The 25152-nt window shown below is 35.2% G+C and overlaps 2 protein-coding genes across 2 annotated transcripts; one reads left to right on the top strand and one right to left on the bottom strand.

Annotated features, from left to right (window-relative positions):
- Positions 1-11191: 11191 nt before the first annotated feature.
- On the top strand, positions 11192-19292 carry LOC137727437 (lysine histidine transporter-like 8). Its single transcript, XM_068466297.1, has 5 exons — positions 11192-11499; positions 14313-14446; positions 14540-14955; positions 18452-18583; positions 18682-19292. Exons 1-5 carry the CDS (start codon positions 11192-11194, stop codon positions 19171-19173), a joined length of 1482 nt encoding a protein of 493 aa, XP_068322398.1. The 3' UTR covers positions 19174-19292.
- Positions 19293-19590: 298 nt separating this feature from the next.
- LOC137727323 (NADPH-dependent aldehyde reductase-like protein, chloroplastic) lies at positions 19591-20550 on the bottom strand. Its single transcript, XM_068466188.1, has one exon. It carries the CDS (start codon positions 20500-20502, stop codon positions 19720-19722), a length of 783 nt encoding a protein of 260 aa, XP_068322289.1. The 5' UTR covers positions 20503-20550; the 3' UTR covers positions 19591-19719.
- Between the last annotated feature and the right edge of the window lie 4602 nt (positions 20551-25152).

The raw sequence follows: 25152 nt of genomic DNA, 5'->3' as shown, positions 1-25152 counted from the left end.
GGGTGCATGTGATTGAATTATTTGTTGGGAAAGAATGGGAGTGACACTAGGTTGGTTATGCATGTGGAATGTGGCTGAAATGGTGGTGCATGTGCACGGCAAAAAGGAGTGGAATGACAGCTAGGTTATGATGATGAATGCATGTGGAATGGCTTGGAAAGAGGTGGGATATGCATGGCTATGATGGAGAAAGAATGTGTGGATGCATGGTTGTGTTGGTGATGAATGTGAACTCTTTGTTCTTCATTTTCATTTCTTCATCCCTTTATTTATTCCTAGCCTCCTTTGGTCTTCAATTTCATCCATCTACTTGGCTTTAAGCAAATGCAATCCAATTAATGCCCCAAACTACTCCAAAATGCACCAAAATGCACTTTCTTGCTCCTTTAGCCCTTTGGACCTACAAACACACGAAAATAGCTTAAAATACTAAAATTACTAAGTACTAGCAACATAAATGCAAGCAAACTAAGGCGCATAAATATGCTCCTATCAGTGATATGAGTGAAGTCTTGCTAATTTTAATTTGGAATATTATTCCATATCCATCCCTAAGAATCATGACATCCTGAAGCGTTTTTAGGTTGAGATTTTTTTTTTCTCTTAGTAAGGTCTATACTCTATGTTGAGTGAGATATCTAGCTACAGGAATATCCTTCATAGTCTTACCTATGTGAATGTGGAAATGAGGCCACTTCCTATGAAATCTTGGGCAAGTTTCTAGAGCGTTCACTATACTGGGATACAAGCACATGACCGTAATGTGCTGACTTTTTGAACTTCACCTTAATAAAGTTATGTGTGTGGTGTTGTCAGAGATAGAGTTCAAAACTATAAGTTACTCTAGTATAATTTGAATCACTAACACTATGTACAGGTTCACGTTGAGAAACACCTTTACTTATGCATAGCTTTATGATATGTTGCTTGATATATATATTTTAAATAAAAACAAGTGGGGGATTATTGGAGTAGTTATGTTTTTATTTAAATATTTAAATATATTTACGTTTTATTTTATTACCAATATTAAAAGTCAATTGATTTTGGCTTAAGGAGTTATCTTCCCTAAATAAGAAACGAGCAATCAAACCGTTTTGTTTTTTTCGATTTGAATTGAATTACGTTGTGATTTTGTCCCGTTGTGGTTTTTATGTCCTGTCCGTTTTGATTTCCTAAAGTTTTTGCATCCCAAACAACTCCTTTGTCTTTCTTACGGTTTTGCAATTCCAACATCTCTTTCTTTCTTTATATATATATATATATTAGTCCTAAGTATCGCAGAAAGAGATAGAAGAAAAAATAAAAGTTTTACATATATTGAGTTAATAGCAACATATCGAAAGGGTGTGAGTTCGAAGGTTTTTCCGTTGTGCAAGGAAGAACCTCATCAGAAGAAAAAGATTATGGGCTGTTTTATCCTGGCGACGACGTGGTATTTGTGAACTACTTGCACACTTTGGGCAGAGCCGCGAAACATCTTAAAGAGAGCGACTTAGTCTGCGACTCATCCCAAGAATCATTCACCACTCAAGGCTTCTACATTTTTCAAGTATCGTTCCTTTCTATTTCAGTTTCCAGCAATATATATATATATATAGGGTAAATAGTCAAAATAGTCCCTGAGATTTGTATAACACATTACTTTGGTTCCTGAGATTGTCCACCATCCATCATTTTGGTCATTCCATTAAAAACTCTTTGCGCGATTTTCAAAGCTTTGTAACTCAATCGTTTCTTAACCAAATTCGACCCATAATATATCAAAATGAAGATAGGAAAGGGTAGAACTGGATTATACCATTTGGAAGCCCAATGGTCACCGAAGATAGTCGGAAAATAGCCTCAAAGGTAACTGGTTCACGGGAAAACTGGAAAACTCGCTAGAAACTAGGTAAAATTTAAATGTTCATCATTTCTTCAATACTCAACGAAATTGAGTGATTCAAAAATAAAAATCATACTTCTCAATGAGATGAAGAGAATGGTACCTTTCATGACGACTAATTCACTGTGATTTGACCGGAAAATGGCTCAAAAGTGGCTAACCATTTTCGAGTTAGCCACTTTTGAGCCATTTTTTTGCCAAACCACGGTGAATTAGCCATCATGAAAGGTACCATTCTCTTTATCTCATCGAGAAGTATTATTTTTGTTTTTGAATCACTCAAGTTCGTTGAGTATTGAAGAAGTTATGAACGTTTAAATTTTACCCAATTTCCGACGAGTTTTCCAGTTTTCCCGCGGACCAGTCACATTTAAGACTATTTTTTGGCCATCTCTGGTAATCATTGGGCTTCTAAATAGGTATAATCTTGTTCAACACTTTCTATCTTCATTTTGATATATTATGGGTCGAATTTGGTTAAGAAACGATTGAGTTATGAAACTTTGAAAATTGCACAAAGAGTTTTTAATGGAAGGACCAAAATGATGGATGGTGGACAATCTCAGGGACCATTTCTATTGATTTTCAATCTCATAGACCAAAGTGATGTGTTATGCAAATCTGAGGAACCATTTTGACTATTTACCCTATATATATATATTGTTGGAAACTGAAATAGAAAGGAACGAAGTTACCCGAAAAATGTAGAAGCCTTGAGTGGTGAATGATTCTTGGTGTGTAATAAGTTGAAGAAGATCAATTGAGAAAAATTAATAAAGGTGTTTAATAGGTAAAAGTAGATGTGTGAATAGCACTATTCTAAATTATTATAGTCATCGGATTGGTTAAGATTTAATCTCAAATGTTGAATTAAACTCAACTCTCTCTATCTCAGCCTCATCTAAGTTCTTCTTTTCTCTCTCAACTCAACAACTTCACCCCTCTCTTTAGACTCAACCCCCTCTCTCTCGACCTCAACACCGACAGTCCCTCTCTCTGTTCCGACAACTTCTCTCTCTCGACTCTGACGCACCACACCATATCACAGACAAGAATCAATAGACTAAAGCTCCCTATCCTTCTCAATTTCTTCACAAAATTGATGTTTGAAACAAATTTGCTCACAACCATGTGTGGAGGAGATGCACAAACTAGTTTAACCTGTAAAAGATAAAACAATTGTAAGCAGCCAACGACCAGGGGGTGCCGTCCAAAGACTTTTCGATGGCTAAGTTAACAAGCAAATATTTGAGACTCAAGCAGTAGGCAAGAGAATAATTGTGTGATAATTGCGTTACTAGAGGTGAACCCTATAAGGGTGTATTTATACTAGTCAAGATAGAGAAATTTTACGATATGGATTATGTATTAAACCGAGAGAATTATAGATGATATCTAGGAGTAGATAATGCATCTTTTTAGGAGTATGATTACTTGCAGAGTATGCCAATCCTTAGATTGTAAGGATTCCAAGAATATAGGAAACCTAGTTAATTCATTATTGGACTTTGCCTACTGCTTTAGAGCAAGATGATGGTAGCATCGTTGCTCCATCTGTGCAGTTCCATAAGCTATTGAGTCCATGACTAGACTACTGAGGTATTCATATGACGATTTGTCTTACTCTGGTCCTGTAAAATCATAATCTCACAATTTAAGTGAGAAATTTCTCCAATGGCTACAGCAATCTTTCACCTTCAATGACCATTCTTAGTGTAGAAGGTAAGAAATTTCACCCTAACTCAAAATCAATTCATGTTTTTCATTTTGGATTTTGATTATAAGGTTTCGTTTTGGAGATTCTAATTGTATTTAGGGTTTACGATGTGGAGTTTTTAAAGCTAGCCGCATCCAGGAGCAATATAAGTGAAGTAGAGTAGACATGATTTATATGTACCATGATTATTGTTTGCAGCATATTTTTTTCTTTTTTTTGCTAATAACAGGGGCCTGGTCTTTTACGGAATGGGGAATTGATCTCTTTGGACCACTGAAGAAAGCCCATAGAAATAAGGAATACTTGATAGTAGTCAAGAGAGGCATATGCGAGCAATAGTCTCGTGGAGAAGATGAATGCATCGAAGGTCCCCAAAAATAGGCTAATTGGCTAAAAGATCAACTCTTCCGCACTATACATGGTTTGATTCTTCGGTGACATAAGAAGATATGTAGGTCGTCCTACTTGGACCCAACCACACAAAAAAGATCCACACCGCCGTTTATGCTCAGTTCTTAAATAAAGTTCCTAACCAGTTGGAAACCCGAAGTCGATGGAAAAATTAACCCTGCGCCCGGTGTGGGAATAAAAATAATCGAATCAGGGTTTTTGATTTTGGGATTTTGAAATCGAGGGTTTTTAATTGCAGATTTTAAATTTCAATTTGGGTTTTATTTGGTTTGTTGTTTCTTGTTTGCAGCTGTTGACTCGTAATGATCAATGTTTGAATCCTCCTGCAGTTTGAAGCATGATCAAGGGATTTCGGTTTCCCGTTCCCGACCAAAATCAAAATAATTTAGAGATTATAGATTTTTTATGAATCAAAATTTTTGGTTCAGGTAATGTTAGGGAGACAAAGCGTATAGACTAAATTTTGTAAACTAAATGATATGGAAGTTGATGATTGATTTAAAATATTGATTAACGTGTTTATTTCTTATTGGTGATACATCATTTAGTTTGCAAATTTAGCCTATAAATTTAGCTTATCTAACTTTACCCTTTTGGTTACAAGGGTAATGCTAGGGAGACAAAATTTGCAAATTAAATGATATGTCACCAATAGGAATGAGCACGTATGTCGACGCTTAAGTAATAATCCAACATCAACTTTCATGTTATTTAGTTTACAAAATTTTATCTATAAATTTAATCTCTCTAACATTATTCTTTGGTTCGGTATTATTTTTCTTCTTCTTCTTATTCCCAATATGCTCAGTTCGGGTTTTAGTAACCACTTTTCATTTCGGTTGCCGAACCAAAACCAGCCCTACATACATGCATCATACCCTACAACATCGACATCTTATCCGATTATATCAATTACACTTTCCTTATAGGCGCCTCATGGTTTCCTTTTGTACTGTTAGGTTAAGATACTTAATTACAATAATCCAATTTCCACTATTCACATGACCTTGCGTTTGGAACTGCAGCCAAAAAAAGCTTAATTACGTATTCTCTTGCATCATTTATCCTTTTCATTTCTTTCATTTTTTATGTCAAGGAAGAAATTAAGTTTTGTGACATATAGTTTGGTGATACCGTTTCTCTCACGATGCTTTGTTTGAAATATAAATTAAAATTCCTTGTGCCACGAGTCCGGGGGTTAGACTCCTAACCGGGACTTTAAACTCCAAAACTTGGAAATCTGTTCTTGGAATCCAAACCCTAGACTCCTTACATACTTTAATTCGTATTGAAGTCAACCCAACAAGAGAATGCATTATAATTATTTTAATCTCTATACCTAATAGAGTACTACTGTTTTTGCGTAAAACAACTAGGGCTGCGAACTTAATGGACGAGACTCACAAAAAGTATTTCTAGAAGGGAACAACAAAACCATACAACAAGACCCAACTATGCTTAATGGTTCTATGACAAATTTTTGAAGACGACGTATTGAAAGAAATGTAGTACTTCATTGCGTCGTGGATCTTGAATTGATTGGTACCAATTATCCATACAGTACAAGCTATTATTTGGATGACTTGATAGGCATATAATATTGGGTGTATTTTTGCTTACCATCATACCTATGGTGTATGCTCACTATACACTTAATCATTTGTCATGGTAAGTATACATCAACTTTTAGGATGACGAGCAAAAATGCTCCCTATAAATATTAGCTGGTTGGGAGTGCATAATAGTGGTTTTCATCATGCATTATTGTATGTGTTGAGAGTATTATCTCATATCATAAATAGAAACTTTGCATTTCTGATTCAAATGATCTTGGTAGGTCTATCCACTCGTTAATTGATTTTGAATAAATATGATGCTCACGTTTTGAGAGTGCCGAATGGGAGTTTGAACTTAAGTTATTCTCAATAATTTAGGACGTTTTCGTTAACATATTCTGAGTCCACAGAAGACCAAAAACGCATTTAGTGAGTTCTATTAAGAGTTCCGCATCATTAGTTAGATGATTAGTTAAATGATTGTACAGGTCAACAATATAGTTAGTAAGTTTTTTAGTTTTTTGTTAGAGTTGTTAGGCTTTTTCTTAGAAAAACAAAGTTATGTAATCTTTCTTTTTTTAGTTAATACAAGTCTCATTTCTCTTTCTAATTCGTCATCTTTCTCACTGTTAGTCTTCTTCATTTACTCTTCAATTCTGAAATATTTCAATGTAGTTAACATGTTTTACTCATTCCTCATTTCAATCCTTCCCCGAAAATGCCTTCTCTAATTTTTTTCATTTTTTTCTAACTTTATTTCTATCGCTGACTCGAAGGACTTCGGGTGCGACTTGCCCTTTATTTTAACCAATTTTGTCTGATGACGACTCCTAGTTGCTATTACGCGACTCTTTCCATTATTATGCGCAATTGGATCATTGGGGATTGACTCTTCTCGAGGTCCTCCCTTTGTTGTACGTATCCTACATGAATAGATGTGGTGGGTTCAATGGCGCCGATGCTTTGATTCGTGGTGATAGTTATGATTTAGAGTTGTGGATTCATTTAGGGTTTTAATTTTTTAGGTTATGTGAGCTTGGATTATGGGTTTTTTAAGTTGTTAGTTTAGTCTCTTGGAGTTGTTGTTATTACAGTAATATGTAAACCATCTCTATTACGGAAAATTAGTTGATTAGACTAGACACTCTTGATAGAAGTGGCATATGACATGGGTTCGAAATGTCTACCACCTCACTCCTCAAGCATTGAATTTTATTCCCTTTTCTTTAGTGCATGTAAATTAAAGTAGAATATCACTTGTATTAAAAAAAAAATATCACATATTACTCTTTTATCACTTGTGGTGTCGGTAAGATTGACAAAATTGGCATATGACATGGATATGAGATGTCACTGAAGAAGTTGAGATTCCATCATAAAATCAATTAATAGTATGGAAAATAGCCCAACTACTTATAAGTACATGCAATATCTCTCCTCTCATTATTGTGGGATTCATTCTCAACACGCCCCCTCATGTATGGTGAATTTTAAAGCCTAACACGTTGACAACACAACTTGGGTGACGTGGGCACGTGTGGCCATTGGGCTTCACACATTGACATCATGCTCTAATACCATAAAGAAGTTGAGGTTCCACCATAAAACCAATTGGCAATATGAAAAATTGACAACTAGTTATAAACACATGCAAAATCCCTCATCTCATCAATATGAGATTCATTCTCAACAGTCACCACCTCAATCACCACCTTAGTCCTTAAGCCTTGTAAAACTATCAGTCCCTAATTACAACAGAACTGCCCCTAATTCAAGAAGTTATTTATTTTTGCCTGATTTAACATTATTTTTGCAAATGCACTGAATTATTTTGTTCAAATTATTGCAAACAACATTAAAAGTAAAGAGATATATTGTAAACTTAATCTCCACTAACTACCCATTTGTTGAATTTGAGTGCCACACATGATAGAGATGCTTTCACAACGTTTCACTATGATTATGTAGTTCATACTTTAGTTTCACTCCTTTCGAGAAGAATGTCAAAAAACATGAGCTGAGGAGGTTGAGCCTCCTGAGTAAAGGATATGGACCGTTAAAATTTGATCCAATGGTTACAAACAAGAAGTCCTTCTAAGAGTTATAATAATTGCAGCCGTTGAATCAAATTTCAACAATTCAGATCCTTTGCACAAGAGGTTCAGCCTCCTAAGCTCGGAAAGGGATCCAGATCCTTTTTTGTACATGCCAAATTACTTTTAAGACTATTAATTAAATATTAAAACCTAGTACACGTTTATGGATGGTAAATTAATTAATGAACAATACTTGACTACTCAAAGATTAGTGGGAATTTCTACTAAAAAATTTCAAAATTGTTCGTTGTCAATTTATAGAATTTCATGTTTATAATCAGAACCGTTCATATTATAAATCATTATATAAAGATCACCTCTGCAAAAATATCAATTAAAACTAAGGTTGTTTAATCATCAAATTGTTTAAAAACAAATGAACAGTATTGGTAAAAATATTAAGAACCGTCTATGTACTTGCTATAATAGATTGACTAAACGACTTTAGTTTTAATTTATTTTTTGCAGATATGATCTTTATAGTGTGATTCATAGTATGAACGATTTTGATCATAAACACAAAGCTCTATGATTAAAATATTAAGAGTTTTGAGTAGAAGTTTTTACTCATCTTTAAGTAGTTAAGTATTATTCTTAATTAATTGACAAGTTAAGCTTTTGCTTTTCCTCTCTATTGCTTTGCTATCAACTTTTTCCTGTCGATGCCTTTTACTATGCAAAATAAAGACTTTTTATTTTTCCTTTCATTTTCATAATGTGTTATTATCGTATTCACAAATCTGAATCAGAATTCTTTTTAAATTTTCTTTGTGAGGATTCTAGAGATATTTCAATCACACTCGTTTATCATTCATAGTACAATCAGTTTTCATCAGGTACTGTTTATATTTAATTTTAAATAAAATAATTTCTGATGACTTGATCTACGATGAACAATTATGATTAGAGAATTCTCGGGTTCCTCAGAAGAGGATCCTCATTCCACAAATCTCTGCAATCTGTCAAAACACAGTGCTCATAGTCCTGATTCCATTATTAATTTATAAAGGTAACTCCCAGTTCAATGTATTATGCAGCAGAACCATTACCTGGACCACACTAATATTTTAAAAATTCAAAAAGAAATTAAAATAAAATAAAAATAAAAAATAAAAGCAAAAATGGCAATGCATGTGGTGCATGCATGTCCAGAAGCAAGCAATGAAGTTAATCAAATAATTTCTTGAGATCCTCTTGTTGAAGTAAATCACTGGTATTTCATGTTTTTTCTAATGCTTGCAATGATGTATGTTTTTTATTTTATTTTTGTTACGTCACCCTGTTTCATCACTACGATGAGATCACAGTGGGTAAGCAACTCAGGTCAGATTGCAAATTTCAAGATTTCAACCTTTGCACACAAAGCGTGTCCTGGTTCAAAGGGGTTGCGAACCTTCCACTACATCTGGTGTAAATGAGTAATACAAGAGATATTAAATTTGTAAATAAAATTATATAAATTAAATAACAAGTAAGTTAATGATTAGATTATTACTTAAATATTGATAAATATACTTATTTTTATTAGTAAAACATTATTTAGTTTGTAAATTTTAGGGTAAATTACACTTTCATACCTCAGGTTTGGGGTCTATTTTAATTCCTTACAACATCTTTAAAACATTTCACTTTCATACCTTAAGTACTATTTTATTTCAAAATAATATCTCTGTTACATTTTCCATCTATTAATCTGTTAAATACTGACATGGTTGTCACATATATGCCACGTGGCAAATGAAATATGTTTTTAAATTTTTTTAAAAAACCTGAATTTTCTCAAAAAAAAGAAAAAAAAATTGAAAGCAGTGCCTTCCCCCCCCCCCCCCCCCCCCCCCAAGCGACCCTAACCCAGAACCCAAAAACCTGCAAGAAGAAGAAGAAGAGGGAGAAAAAAAAAAAAAAAAAAAACCCCAATTCGTCCCATCCCGAGCCACCCCTTTTTCCCATCCCCCATCACCCACAAAAATTCCACTCGAGATTAGGTGGATCTACCACAAAATCAGTCCAAAAATCATTTCAAACTCAAAGTATTTTCAAAACTCACCCATATTGACCCGAGGGGGGCGTGGAAGGGGGGAAGATCACGCGGCGCCGCTGCTCACGGGGGGGGGTAGGTCGCGCGACGCCGGGGGGGTGGGGTGGGCGAAGGAGGTGTGTCGCGGGGTGGGGAGGTCGCGCGGCGCTGGGGGGGCATGGATTTCATTTTTTTTTTTTTTTTTTTTGAGAAAATTCATGTTTTTTAAAAAAAATTAAAAAATTATTTTATTTGCCACATGGCAGACATTTGGCAGCCACGTCAGCATTTAACAGATCAATGGATAAAAAAATGTAACGGAGGTATTATTTTGAAATAAAATAGTACTTAAGGTATGAAAGTGAAATGTTTTGAAGATGTTGTAAGGAATTGAAAGACCCCAAACTTGAGGTATGAAAGTGTAATTTACCCTTTTTTTTTTTTTTTTTCTTTTTTTGAGAAAATTTAGGTTTTTTAAAAAAAATTAAAAAATTATTTTATTTGCCAGGTGGCAGACATTTGGCAGCCACGTGACATATATGTGGCAGCCACGTCAACATTTAACAAATCAATGGATGAAAAATGTAACGGATGTATTATTTTGAAATAAAATAGTACTTAAGGTATGAAAGTGAAATGTTTTGAAGATGTTGTAAGGAATTGAAATAGACCTCAAACCTAAGGTATGAAAGTGTAATTTACCCTAAATTTTATCTACAAATTTAGTCTTTTTAGCATTACCTAGGATAAATATACAATGAGAAGTTCTCGGATGAGTAACCATAATGCTGTTTACAATCTACACACACACACACACACACACACACAGAGTAATCACAGAGATAAAATTGTCATGAAAAAATTATTCATGTTAAGTAAATATAACGAGAACTGCAATCTTTGCATTTTATAATTATGGGATATTTAGATGATCAATGCACACAACGCTCCGAACTAAGTAGAATCATGAGAAAAGCAAATGTAATTGAACTCCCAACCAAGAGTACTTATTTACCATCATCTAGACAAGACACTTTACAGGTATGGACACAAAGATCAGACTCCACTCAAAGTTTTTTAAGATTAATGTTCATACAAATGGGTTTGATACATTTTCAGTTTTTGTATAAAGAAAGTTTGATAATTTGGTACTAAAGTAAACATCCGGCAAAAGAATATATTGTAGAAATATTGCAATATACTACCATAAAAGCTTCATTCTACTTAATATTTAGTCATTATATATTGTAGACGTGAGTTAAATTAGTTGACTAAAATAGTGTGTTTGCTATCGTCTTATATTCAATATTATATCATATTTATTAAAAAGAAAACGTCTTACAAAAGCAATTGACCCATAAGAATATGCCTTGTTAGTTACTACTTTGGTCAGATAATAATAACAAATAAATAAAATAAATAAAAAAGGCAACTACTTTGGGTCGGTGTGAAATCCCCCACCTATGTATATATAGTGAGTTTGAATTTTATAGCAATTGGAGGAAAATGGCAGACTTGGAAGAGGTGGTTGTTGAAGCAAATTGCAGGGAAGAAATAAATAGGCATAGCCATTCCTTAAAAAGCTTGTTCAGAAGCTCATCAGGTTACTCTGCTCAAGTCATTCCCATCACAACTACTCCCCCAAATGAATCAACTGAAATATGGACAGGTGGTGAGCTCATTCCACAGGATGCTTGGCTGCCCATCACAGAATCCAGGAATGGGAATGTGTTTTCAGCTATCTTTCATTTACTTTGCTCAGGAATTGGGATCCAATCCCTTTTACTGCCTCTTGCATTTGCCACTCTTGAATGGTAAGTAATATCTTCTATTTTTTAACTCTAGCTATCTTAAAACTCATAAATTTGACTCATGGATTTGGATTTGAGGGATGCATATTTTTATGGCACCCAGTTTGTAATGTATTTCAACGATTCAACTATCTATGTTTTATGTCTTTCCTCACATATCATCTCTACCAAAAATTACTCAACTTAGAAGTCATATGATAGTTGAATTAAATTTAGTGTTTATTTGTAGAGTTGTATTCGTCCATTTTTCACTGCAAATGAATATTGTCCTAATAGTTTTGAATTAATTTGTTGGAAAAATGATTAATGAGGTGAATTGATATTAGACGCTTCGGATTCTTTTAAAAAAAATTACAAAATGCAAACAACAAAAACGTGTCTCAAAATATGTGCCACCGGATCCTTGCAAAAGGTTTCATAGCATGCTCATATCATTGAAATTATTCTTTAGGAAAAGGTTTCATCAGCATTTGTGTTTTCTGATGGTATGAAATCATTAAAACAGTACCTGGCTCGTTGATACTGCCTAAGATTTACCATAGTTTTACTTAGCCTTTGTTTCTACGAAGGATCAAGGAGTTCTTTCAAGTCAATTTATTACGTGTTCTTCTTCTTCTTTTGCTTAACAATTTATTTTTGTTCATTTTTAAATTCTTGTGAGATATGTATTCTCACAAAACAAATATAATATATATTAAATAATATATTTTATTGAAATGATTATTGTTTATCGTAAACAAGGTACAAAAAAAAAAATTCAACGAAAATTCTCTCTCAAAATCCAAATACAAAGTTAAGCACAAATAATAAAATATGGACTAGGCAAGCAACAAAATAAAGGGCTCAAATCAGAACAGATCCCAAGAAGCCTAACTATTCCTCTGGCGGAAGAACCGCCGTCGTCGCCATCAGCAACAAAGGAAGAGACAAATAACAAGCCTGGATAAGAGATCTGTAGAGAATGGGATTAGAGCTTTGAACTCGAGCCAACATGCGTCATTCTCAATCGATTAGAGAAAAGGTCGAAATTGACCTTTGATCCACACGACTGACCACTGTAGACCCGATGTCCACAAGTGTGGTAGGGGTGGGATGAACACCATCGGCAATCAGAGGTAAAGAAGGAACAGAAATTGAAAAATCTAAGGCATGAGGACTTAGGGATGAAAGAAGTGGAAGAGGCAAAATAGGTGGTGGGGGGTCAGAGAAGAAAGAGACAGGGAGGGTATGGCAAGGATGGAGGACCATGGGAATCGATAGAACGAGAGAGGGAAAGGGAAAACAAAAACATGGAAAAAAAAAAAAAATTCACAAATTAGGCATATATAACGCCCAAATTTGAGACACTCACTTAGAACTACAAAGATAAAAGCTCAAAAAACAAACATAAAAACCAAAGATAAGGGGTTGCTACTGACCCCAACCAACGTCATGGGTAACGGCAGCGAAGCTCTAATTGGTCTTTTTTTTAGGGAGTTTTAACAAATCGTACTGTTCGTTTTTAACGTTAAAAATATTTTTACTCTAAAAACTTATTTCTGGTACTATTTATTTACAACATATTTTTACCATTTTGGTTAAAATTCAAAGTTTTTAAACCTGTTTATTAGTTTTCATTTTTTTTATTTTTTATTATTCCTTTACAACCATTAACTTATAATTTCAAATATAAATTACTCCATTCCTCAAAAATGGGGACCAATAATTTACAAGGTGATTGAGGTCTAATTCCACGAAGAATCGCCTCTTGTGTGTCTCTTAAATTTTACCAGACTTTATTTAGGTAATTAGTGCCCCATGCGAGCCCTGTCTGTCCCTACATTCTTGGACCTAGTTTAGGCTTGATCATACAGTAGTCTGAATAAAAATATCTCAATAATTTCCAATATAAAATATTCTCACAAGCTCAGCATCTGATTCCGATGGAAACTTCTTGTGCAATAACAAGGTGCCAACCAATTTTGATAGGGAATATCACCCTATTGAGTTTGTACAATAAGATATTAGGGGTCCACATGAGTCGAGCCAAACCAACTATCAAAGTGTTCAAATTCGGCTCACAGTTGATATTATTTGTGCTCAAGCTTGTAAAAAGCTCTTAATGTATGCTCAAGCTTGCCCCGAATGACTTTCAAGCTTAACTCAACTCGGCTTGACTTGTTTGTAAATTGAACTTAAATTTTTGTTTGACTCAGCTTAATGAAAATTAAAAATTAATATGAATCAATAAATAACGTACATAATAACAAAACCGTAGGTAAAGATTGTTAGAATATAATGTTGCGTAGACAAGAGACATTGCCATTTGTAATTAGATTAGATGGTTTGTTAGGAAGTCTGTTAGAGTGACTAACTCTATAAACACATACACTTGTAACCACTTCATCATTAAGTAAAACAATACAAAAATCTCTTTTCCCTTGTTACTTCTCTCTTGTTCTCTGCTACACACACACACTCTCTCTCTCTCTCTCTCTCTCTCTCTCTCTCCCCCCCTCTCTCTCTCTCTCTCCCTCTCTCTCTCTCTCTCTCTACTCTCTATTTCTTCATTTTAACAAAGATTACATGAAAAAAAACAAAAACAAAAAACAAAACACTATAAGCTAAATACTTTGAAATGGTTTGGCTGATTAAAAAAAAACAAATGAGCTGGTCCGAGCTTTATTAGGCAATTATACCAAAGCTCGATCTTGACGCATTTTTTAACGACAGTATATATTTTGTTGTAGCAAGTCTAATATTTTATTCAAACTCACTGTAATATTTTTATTATAACAAGTTTAATACTTTGCTCAACATGTTTCCAATTGTTGCAGGGCATGGGGAATTATATGCTTGTCACTAGCATTCGCATGGCAACTCTACACCGCATGGCTTCTTGTACATCTACACGAATCGGACACCGGAATTCGGTACAGTAGATACCTCCACCTCGCTATAACAGCCTTCGGTTAGTCCAAACGAGCGCTTCTTCCTCCATACCAAACAGCATCCCGTAATGCCTACTAGGGTATTAACTAGACATTTAGTTTTGTTTTTTCAGGTCCAAAGTTGGGGAAACTGCTCACTATATTCCCAGTAATGTACCTATCAGGGGGTACATGTGCCCAGCTGATCATCATAGGAGGTGGAACCATGAAGCTTTTCTTAAAAGCTGTTTGTGATGTTAACTCAGTGACTGGCACAGAGTGCTTCTTGTTGTTCGTATGCATGGCCATTGTTGTGGCTCAGTTTCCCAACTTGAACTCCATAGCTTGGGTCTCACTGATTGGTGCCACCACTGCGATTGCCTACTGTACCCTGATTTGGGGCCTTTCAATCGCCAAGGGCAGGCCTAGTGGCATTTCATACAACCCACCGGAGATGGAGTCAAACATGGATAGATTTGGTGTTGTACTGAACTCAGTTGGCATCATTTTTCTTGCATTCAAAGGTCATAATGTTATCCTTGAGATTCAGGTGAGTGTTCTTGCTATCTTTTATTTACTGAAAGTATAACTTTAACCCCTAAAACTTAATTTTCTTTAAAACCCGACATAGGTTTTTTACTCGAATAAAACCCATTTACTAGATTCCACATCAGCAAATTCATTAATTATATTTGAATTAACACATTTAAAATTTTCTGGATGCCTAAAATACCTATATTTGAATGTTTGATGTACACAATTAATGTCATGCGAATTATAAGGGAGAATTAATGATTTTACTAAAAAAAACATTAATGTTATAAATTCATTGCCTGATATATAATAACAATATAGAACATGTCTAATATATATACATGCTTAATTAAGTCACTAAAATTATATTTTACATATTAATGTAGGTAAATTATTTCACACACATATATAAAATATGCCTGATGTATGTAAAAATCCATGCAAAATAATTTACCTAAAAAATAATGTTATTTGATTCAAATAGTGCAACTACTATTAAAAATTTTAAATGTTAAATTGCTCAAAATAATTTACCCTATCTATGTAAAATACATGAAAAATAATTTACCTACATAATAAACAAACCCAATCTATGCAAAATAATTTACCTACCCAATAAAAAAATATTATTTTATTTAATACTAATTTACCTGCAAAATATATTATTTACTAATCATAAATTTACATATAGGTAATTATTAATTACATATAATAATTTTTAATATATATGTTAGTGCTGCGCATATATATATATATATATATATATATTTGAAAGTATAGTAGTTGTCACATCCCGCCCCGGGGGGAACCACTTCCTGGGCCCGCTCCACCACTGTAGCACGATATTGTCCGCTTTGGGCCCCGACCACGCCCTCACGGTTTTGTTTTTGGGAACTCACACGAGAACTTCCCAATGGGTCACCTGAAGCCAGTGAGCTCCCAAAAGGCCTCGTGCTAGGTAAGGATGAGAATATACATATAAGGATCACTCCCCTGGGCGATGTGGGATGTCACAATCCACCCCCCTTAGGGGCCTGACGTCCTTGTCGGCACACCATGGCCAGGGTTAGGCTCTGATACCAAATTGTCACATCCTGGCCCGGGGCAGATCACTTTCCGGGCCCGCTCCACCACCGTAGCACGATATTGTCCGCTTTGGGCTTACCATTCCCTCACGGTTTTGTTTTTTGGGAACTCACGAGCAACTTCTCAGTGGGTCACCCATCATGGGATTGCTCTAGCCCCCTTCTCACTTAACTTCGGAGTTCCTATTGAACCCGAAGCCAGTGAGCTCCCAAGAGGCTTCATTCTAGGTAGGGATGAGAATATACATATAAGGATCACTCCCTAGGCAATGTGGGATGTCACAATCCACCCCCCTTAGGGGCCCGACGTCCTCGTCGGCACACACGCGACCAGGGTTAGGCTCTAATACCAATTGTCACATCCCCACCCAGGGCGGATCACTTCCCGGGCCCGCTCCACCACCGTAGCACGATATTGTCCGCTTTGGGCTTACCATTCCCTCACGATTTTGTTTTTGGGAACTCACAAGCAACTTCCCAGTGGGTCACCCATCATGGGATTGCTCTAGCCCCCCTCTCGCTTAACTTCGGAGTTCCCATGAAACCTGAAGCCAGTGAGCTCCCAAAAAGCCTCGTGCTAGGTAGGGAAATTGGAATATACATATAAGGATCACTCCCCTGGGCGATGTGGGATGTCACAGTAGTACTATATATATATATATTGAACTTTTAGTAGTATGATATACTATTGAATGTATGGATATTTATAGTAGTACTGTATACTTTTGAATGCATTTATAAAAAGTAGTACGATATACTTTGGAACGTATGTATATTTATAGTAGTACCGTATTCTTTTGAATGTGTGTGTATATATATATATATATATGTTAGGGGTAATAGTATGTGCAATAATTATTTGTTCATTATAATTAAGGTAAGTAATAATATTTATTGAATTGATTGCGGCACAAGTTGTAAACATCTTTTAATAATATGTCGATTAATTTCTATTTGGCAGTTTTTTTTTTCAAATTTGAGTTTTATTTGAATGTTTAAAAATTAGGTGAATTTTTATTTAGAAAATAAGAATTGCAAAAATCTATATCTAAAGAACCCTTTTATTTTTGACCTCCCAATGTGGCTTGTGAGTGGAGTTGTCAAATTGGCAGGTTAGTCCAAGCATAGAACGAACACGACCCGTTCAAATTAGGCACGGGCTAGTCCAAGCATGCTTTAGACACAACCCAAGCCCAAGTGAGCCAACTTTAAATCTAAATATGCTGGGTCGGCCCATCCAATTTATTAAGTGATTCGGCCCGATCACAGCCGAAGGTCACTTAAGCGGACTTAAATGAGCTGGGCTGAGGAGCGCTATGCTGGCTCGTTTGACACCTTTAACTTGTCTAGTGGGTAGAAATGGTTTAAATTTTGTTAGGCTTTTTTAATGGGTAAGGGTTTTTTTTTTTTTTTTTTTTTTTTTTTTTTTTTTTTTTTTTTTTGAGTTTTAACGAAATGCCCACGTTACTGTTTATTTTAACGAAAAACCACATTTTTACACTAAAAAGTCAAACCTGGTACTATTCACTTTGCCCTTTTATTTTCTCCTTATCGTTAAAACTAATTGTTTTCAAGCCCTTTTCATTAGTTTTCCTTTTTTTTTTTTGTGAACTTTAACGAAAAATTTCAGGTATTGTTCACTTTAACGAAAAATTACATTTTTACACTAAAAAGTCAATCATGGTACTATTCACTTTATCTTTTATTTTGTCCTTATAGTTAAAACTCAAAGTTTTGAAGCCCTTTTCATTAGTTTTCCTCTTTTTTTTTTTTTTTTTTTTATTTTTTTTATTTTTCAGCACAATAATATATTTTACATTTTGGGGGTTGGGGGGGGGGGGGGGGAGGAAGGAGTTTGGTTAAGCCATACAATAAGCAACTTAATTGTGTATCGAATTTGTTAACGGGTAATGCTAGTGAGACTAAATTTGTAGACAAAATTGGCAAACTAAAAGGTAATGCTAGAGAGACTAAATTTATAGAAAAATTTTGTAAACTAAATGATGTGTCACCAATATGAATGAACATGTTTATCAACGCTTAAATAATAGTCCAATCATCAACTTCTATGTCATTTAGTTTACAAAATTGTCTACAAATTTAATCTCCCTAGCATTACCCCAAACTAAATGATGTGTCATCAATATGAATGATCAGGATTATTAATGCTTAAATAATAATCCAATCATCAACTTTCATGTTATTTAGTTTACAAAATTTTTTCTACAAATTTAATATCCCTAGCATTACCCTTTTTTAATAGTGTTGGTTGAATTTTAAAGATGCACTGTGTCTAGTATAATTATATTTTAATAGATGAGTTAGAATTTAGTCATGTTAAGAGGTCGATTTTCTCTGTTGTTATCAATAAAAATTGTAGTATGAGTTTGTTTAACACATGATTAAGGCTAAAATTTCCTCATGCAGGGGACATTGCCATCTAGTCCAAAACAGAGATCTCAAAACCGGATGTGGAGAGGAGTGACTATATCTTATGCACTTATAGCAATGTGCTTCCTTCCTCTTGCCATAGCTGGATTTTGGGTTTGTGGAAACAAAGTGAGAGACCCTTTCCAAATTATTTCAACCAAACTGTGAAAAATATATCAAACTGGGGATGATCAGAGATTTACAATGTCTTTTGAATATTCATGCAGATACCATCTTCATATGGAGGACTATTGACCTCTTTTTCACAGTTCAATGGGCATAAAAACACTTCAAAAGCTGTGTTGGGACTACTTTGCATACTAGTAGTGATAAACTGCTTGAGCACTTTCCAAATCTACAGCATGGTAGTTTTTGATAATTTGGAGTTTAAGTACACCAGCAAGAAGAACAAGCCATGTGCAAGGTGGCTTCGGATAGCTTTTCGGATTTTCTTCGGAGGACTGGCATTTTTCATAGCAGTTGCTTTCCCATTCTTGCCGAGCCTAGCACCTCTAATCGGAGGCATGACACTGCCACTGGCATATGTTTATCCGTGTTTCATGTGGATCACAATGAAGAAACCAGAGCCTAAGAGTACTATGTGGTGTGTGAACATTGGACTTGGATTCTTGGGGCTGAGTTTGAGTGTTGTTTTAGTCATTGCATCAGTTTGGAATTTAGCCGACAAAGGTTTACATGCCAATTTCTTCAGGCCTTAAATAACTATTAGTTATATATTTACATGCCAATTTTTCTGATTCTAAAGGAGATGCTAAAATCCTACATGGATTGACATTCTTCACTTTGCTGTCAAATTTGAAAGCAACATCAAAAGTTTTCTTTTTTGTTCTGATTGACGTCATCAATATTGAACAGAACTCTTTGCTTGTTTCCCAAGTGCTCATGGAAATTAGTACCATTTTCATTTTGCATAAACAAATGTAAAAGGACAACAAGAACTCTAATACGTTGTGCGTAGCACCTTGATGTAAAAAAAAAAGATATTTTGCACGCGCATGAACGTGTGCAAAAGCTAGTATAGTTAGTATATATTTGAGGTAAAAGTCAAAAGGACGAAAATTAGTGAATGATCTTTTCAAGGACAAAGTAAAGTTTTCTAATTTTTTATTGCCCAAACGCTAGTGACAACTGCCAATACAAATTAAGGGAAAAAGAATTCCAATTGGTAACTATTACCATACACCATTGACCCGAATGACATTTCTTTTAAGAGAAATTATTTATACAAGAAAGAAAAGAGTTGATCATATGACAAATCCACCATTGACCCTAATGACCTGGCCATTAACCAACTCCCCAGCATCTCCCGCCAAAAACCCTACAAGCTGAGATACATCCTTGGGCTTACCTAATCGACCCAGAGGTGAAGCATCCTCAATCCTCTTAATCGTCTCCTCACTTTTGCCGGCAAAGAACAACTCCGTCGCCACAGGCCCCGGCGCAACGCAATTCACAGTTATTCCGGTGCCCTTGAGCTCCTTAGCCAAAATCTTTGCCATCGTCTCCACCGCCCCCTTGGATGCCGCATAAGCTGCGTACCCCGGCATAAGCGCCCCTACAAGGGACGTCGTTATCAAGATTATTCTCCCGCCGCCGCCACGTGCCAGCCTCTTGGCCGCTTCTCTAGAAACTAAGAACGCGCCTTTGGTGTTCACGTTGAATGTGTTGTCCCATTCTTCCACTGTCGTGTTGGCCAAACTGGGATACTTTGGATCCAAAACTCCTGCGCAGTTCACAACGATGTGGACTTGGCTCCCGAATTCTTCTTCCGATTTTTCAAAGAGTTGCTTTACCTGATCGGGGTCCGAAACGTCTGCTCGAACTGCAATGGCACGCAGTTGGGTAGTCTCGTAATTCAGCTCAGAGACTAGTTGATCTGCTTGTGTTGAGTTTGATGAAGCATAATTGATCACGACCCTTGCACCGGCAGAGTGGAGTTGGGTTGCGATGGCGCGGCCAATTCCGCGCGAACCGCCAGTCACGATTGCTACGCGACCGTTGAGGGGAAGGGTTGTTTGAGTAGCCATGAATTGTTGGAGGTCTTATGTTAAGTTGAGACGATGAGTTTAGACTCTGGTGATATCGGGTATGTCATATTTGGGCAAAATACATACGAGTATATATACTTAAAGTTGGAGGGGAGAATCATATTCATTTACTAAATTATTTCTCATCGGACGGGCGTCAGCACTTACATAATCCATCACATGCGTAAACTTGATAATATTCTAAAGATCGAAAAAACTACAAGTCAACACATGGATAAACCATAACAAATAATTAGTTGACCAAAAAAAAAAACATAACAAATAGTTAAGTTAGAATAGAGACATAATATATGGGACGCTAATTCAGTATTTTTAACCTATTAAGCGTTGTTACATATCTTAACTTTCTGTTATAATATTGTAGGTGTTATAAAGATTGTATTAAAGTGTGATGCTATAAATTCTAGATTAGATTTGATACTAATTATTCTTTTCTATTAGGACTTGTATTCTTTGGATGAGAAAGATTCTTCCCGTCCTTATTATTATATAGAAAAATTAATGAAAAGGGATTTCATACTTTAAATTTTAACCAAAAATCATGTACTAAATTTATTTAATAGTTAGGACAAAATTCAATAACCAACCAGCCCAACAAAACTGGCCCAAACAAAATAATTTATTAGGCATCCAATTTTACCCTTAACATCTTAGTGCTGCAGAACAAGTTCAGGTTTTGAATCTTCAGCCGATGGTGGTTCCTGCCGTTCATGGGACTTCCTCTCCTATTCCAGGTGGCTTAGAACCGATTGTCACGTCTTTGACTGCACTTTCTTTGCCAAATTGATCACCATTTGCAGATGGAACCTACTAATCATTATCTTGCTTGCATCCTATGAATTGATGTCCATTAAAGTTTCATCAATTTTCTGGTTTTATTTGTTTTATAGTTTTTTATTTGTGTGAGAACAAAAACTAGAATAAAAACAAATTTTAATTATTCAATCAAAAGTAGCTTTTAGTTTTCATTTAAAAAATAATCACAGAGGAAATAGTTATCAACCCCAAACGAGAATTTAATATGTTCATGAGAGAGAGAACAACTGTGTACTGGATTTACTAACGCAAAAGATTAATGATAGAAGAATTTAATTTTCATTTATTTCCATAATTTGCAAAAGTATTTCCATTCAATTGACTCTCCCTCTTCCTCGTAGTCTTCTCCTAAGAACTCAGAAGCAAAGTACTTGACTTCGTTGGAAATCAGTTCACATGAAAATAATACATTATTTTTGAAACTTAACTAAAACAACCCACTATTTCTAAAACTACGGAAAAATCACACACTACTTCTGAAAACTGAACTAAAATAAATCGTAGTTTTATTGAAGGGAACAAAGTGAACATTATTTCTAGAACTACAACAAATACCTCAACTATTCTTGAATCATAACTAAAATATCTCACACTATTTCTAAAACAAAATCAAAATAACTAACATTATTTCTGGAACCACAGCAAAATAATTCACACTACTTCTGAAACTGAACCATGGTAACTCACACTATTCTGGAAGGGAACAAAATAAACACTATTTCTGAAACTACAACAAAATAACCACCACTATATCTAAAACTAAACGAAAATAACCCATATACTATTTCTGAAACTACAACACAATTACAAACTATTTCTATAAAAAAAATGAATCAAAATAACCCACACTATTTATAGAAGAGAACAAAATAAATGTTATTTTTGGAATTACAGCAAACCTACACTATTTATGAAACTTAACCAAAATAACTTACATTATTTCTGGAACTACAGTTAAATAAACTACAATATTTCTAAAACTAAAACAAAATAACTCATATTATTTCTGGAACAATAACAAAATATACATCTATCTCATGGATGATACAATATATGTTTTTTTTCCATACAATAAATACATATGTTTTGAATTAATTAATTGATTAATCTTTTTGCTAATGAAAAATCCAATGCTGCTGCATCGAAGGCCAAAGGAAATTAAGCAACCTTTGAGCCTTAATTTCCAGGGGAAAGTTGTTCCCAAAAAAAAAAAAAAAAAAAAAAAAAAAAAAAAAAAAAAAAATATAGGGGAAAGTAAAAGATGAAGGAGTCCGTTTATCTCCAAAGTTCAACACATGCAAAAATACTGTATTTGCCACACCATAAAATAGTGCGCCATTTTATTTTATTTTGAAAAAAAAAAAAAAAAAACTGGTGCTTTTGTTTCGTCTCTCCTTGACCACTATGGTGTGATTTACACGTGCTATCAATTGAACTCACGACATGTTGTGTAGAATACGGACCTGAAATTCGTCACCAACCACTGGAAACCCCATGATGGTTTATGTAGTGTACCATTTCATTGATATTGAGTTTGTATATATATACTTATTTATTCCTAGTTACATATTATGACTTAAGTTACGAAATATCAGTTATATCGTTAGCAGTCATTAATCATTATCATCATAAGCAAACCAATAACATAATGTTACAATATAATTGATACACTCTAAAATTTATTATGAGATGTACCTTAATTATATTAATCTTATATTTGGATGCAAGACTATGTTAGCTTATGGACTACATGCTTAATAACATTCTCTACAAAAGGTGACTAGTAATCTAATTGTATCAAAATGACCCTTTTTTTTGTTTGTTTGTTTTTTTTTTTTTTTTATAATAAAACATGGTTTTATATATGTCTCAAAAACAAATCTCTATCATGCATTCCTGGTGCTTTGGGGCATACCAAGCAACAGCTTTGGTGAACCGAGAGCGTGCAGCGCATATTCAAGAGAAAAGACAAGCTTGTCCACGCATGTATTCCAGTTTGTTGAGGGTAATTATGGAAAAAGAATTTTATTGCGGGTTGGACTTTAATTCAACCCATGTTTTTAATGTTTGTAGGGTTGGGGAGATGAATAGTTTTGTTCTTATGGTTAAATCTCAAGCCCTTTTGGTTAAATAAAAGTTTATAGTAGTTTTTTGTTAAGAAAAAGTTGGCCCAAACCCTTTTTATTAAAGTTCTCTTATTATAAATAAAGGCATTACGTAGGAGAAATAACACATCCTCTACACAACCCTACAAACAAATCTCTCTGTCGTGCCCCCTCTCTCCCTTCTCAGATTAAAATAAGCGACAACACATTATCAACACGCTTCTACCACTATGCTTGGGAATCTGATGTGAAAGTTTTCTGCATCAAACCATCATCACACAATTAGGTTCTTCCAAAACAACAGTTTTTATCTCGATATTTTTGCAGCTCAGATAGCATGAACATTCACCATAATGCATGACCCAACTTTACATTTCTCGAATTTTACATTCTACATAAATTGTGTATGCATTATATCCATAATTATCGAATTATGTGAATTGATATTGCCATGAATTGCATCATATAATTGTTTATGAATTGAATTATATATTGAATATGCATAAAATTCAATTGAGTTATAATCTAGAAATCAAGAAAAAAAATTAATTAATTAAAATCTAGGGTTTCAGAAAAACCCAACCAGCAAGCAGCGGCTCGAAGCCTCACCGCCATGCCAAGAGACCAAATGGGAGCCACGTGCTCCAGGTTTGAAACCCAGAAACCTGATGCCTTCCATGGCATCCCCATCGTCGCAGGTTGGCCTGCAAGCAATCCTTGCCCATGGGTCACTGTCTTGATGGATTGCAACTTGTCCTCAATGTCGTTTGCTCAAGATTCTTTCGAATCTCATTGATTTTTTTGAAATTCTGATTTAAATTTCTAGGGTTTTTGTTTAAAACGTTGAGATTTCCTTATCTCTGTTTGTCTTTATGATCACTAACAACCTATGAGGGTACCCCGAGTCTTCCCACCCAAGATTTGGCCACCTATAGTGGCGATGCCAATCATCTTCTCCGGCGAGAACACCTAGCTTTGCTAGGATATCTTCGTTTAAGCCCGACCCCAGTTTATTGGGCCTAGCCTTGACTAAGGCCAAAAAAAAAAAAAAAGATTTTTTTTTTCTTCTGGGCTCACTACTGCAAGCCCAACCCCGACCCCTACTCTTGGTGTTCCCTGCACTGCGCCACACCTGATCCTAGCTAACAGCTAGTGACTCGATGCACCTGCACTGTGAAGCACTGGATCGCGTCCTCAGGATCACTTGTGCTACTAAGCAGTGGATCTTGCCCTTAACGGGCCCTTTTGGATCTTACCCAGCAATTTGGGCCTGCTTCTACAGCCTAGAAAAGCTTGCAACCTTTTTTGTTTGCTCGGCCCATTTTATACCCAGCCCAGGTTTTGGGCTTAGGTTGCACGACCATAACTAATTAGCCATTCCGTGGACTTTGGTCCATTGTTTTTGGGCCCCAAGTGTTATTGCCTATTTTTTTAAACAATTTGGGTTTTATAATTTTTCACCCACACTTTGATTTTTATCACATTCCGGCTCGGGCCCCTACCACATCCTGGGCCCGACTCTACTGTAGCACGATATTGTTCACTTTGGGCCCTTACTACACCCTCACAGTTTTGTTTCTGGGAACTCACACGAGAACTTCCCAGTGGGTCACCCATCATGGGATTGCTCTCGCGCGCTACTCGCTTAACTTCGAAGTTCCTACGGAACCCGAAGTCATTGAGCTCCCAAAAGGCCTCGTGCTAGGTA

The sequence above is a fragment of the Pyrus communis genome, chromosome 3 (genome assembly GCF_963583255.1).
Source record: "Pyrus communis chromosome 3, drPyrComm1.1, whole genome shotgun sequence".
NCBI lineage: Eukaryota > Viridiplantae > Streptophyta > Magnoliopsida > Rosales > Rosaceae > Pyrus > Pyrus communis.
Note: the sequence above shows the minus strand (reverse complement) of the source record. Positions and strands in the feature narration are given on the sequence as shown.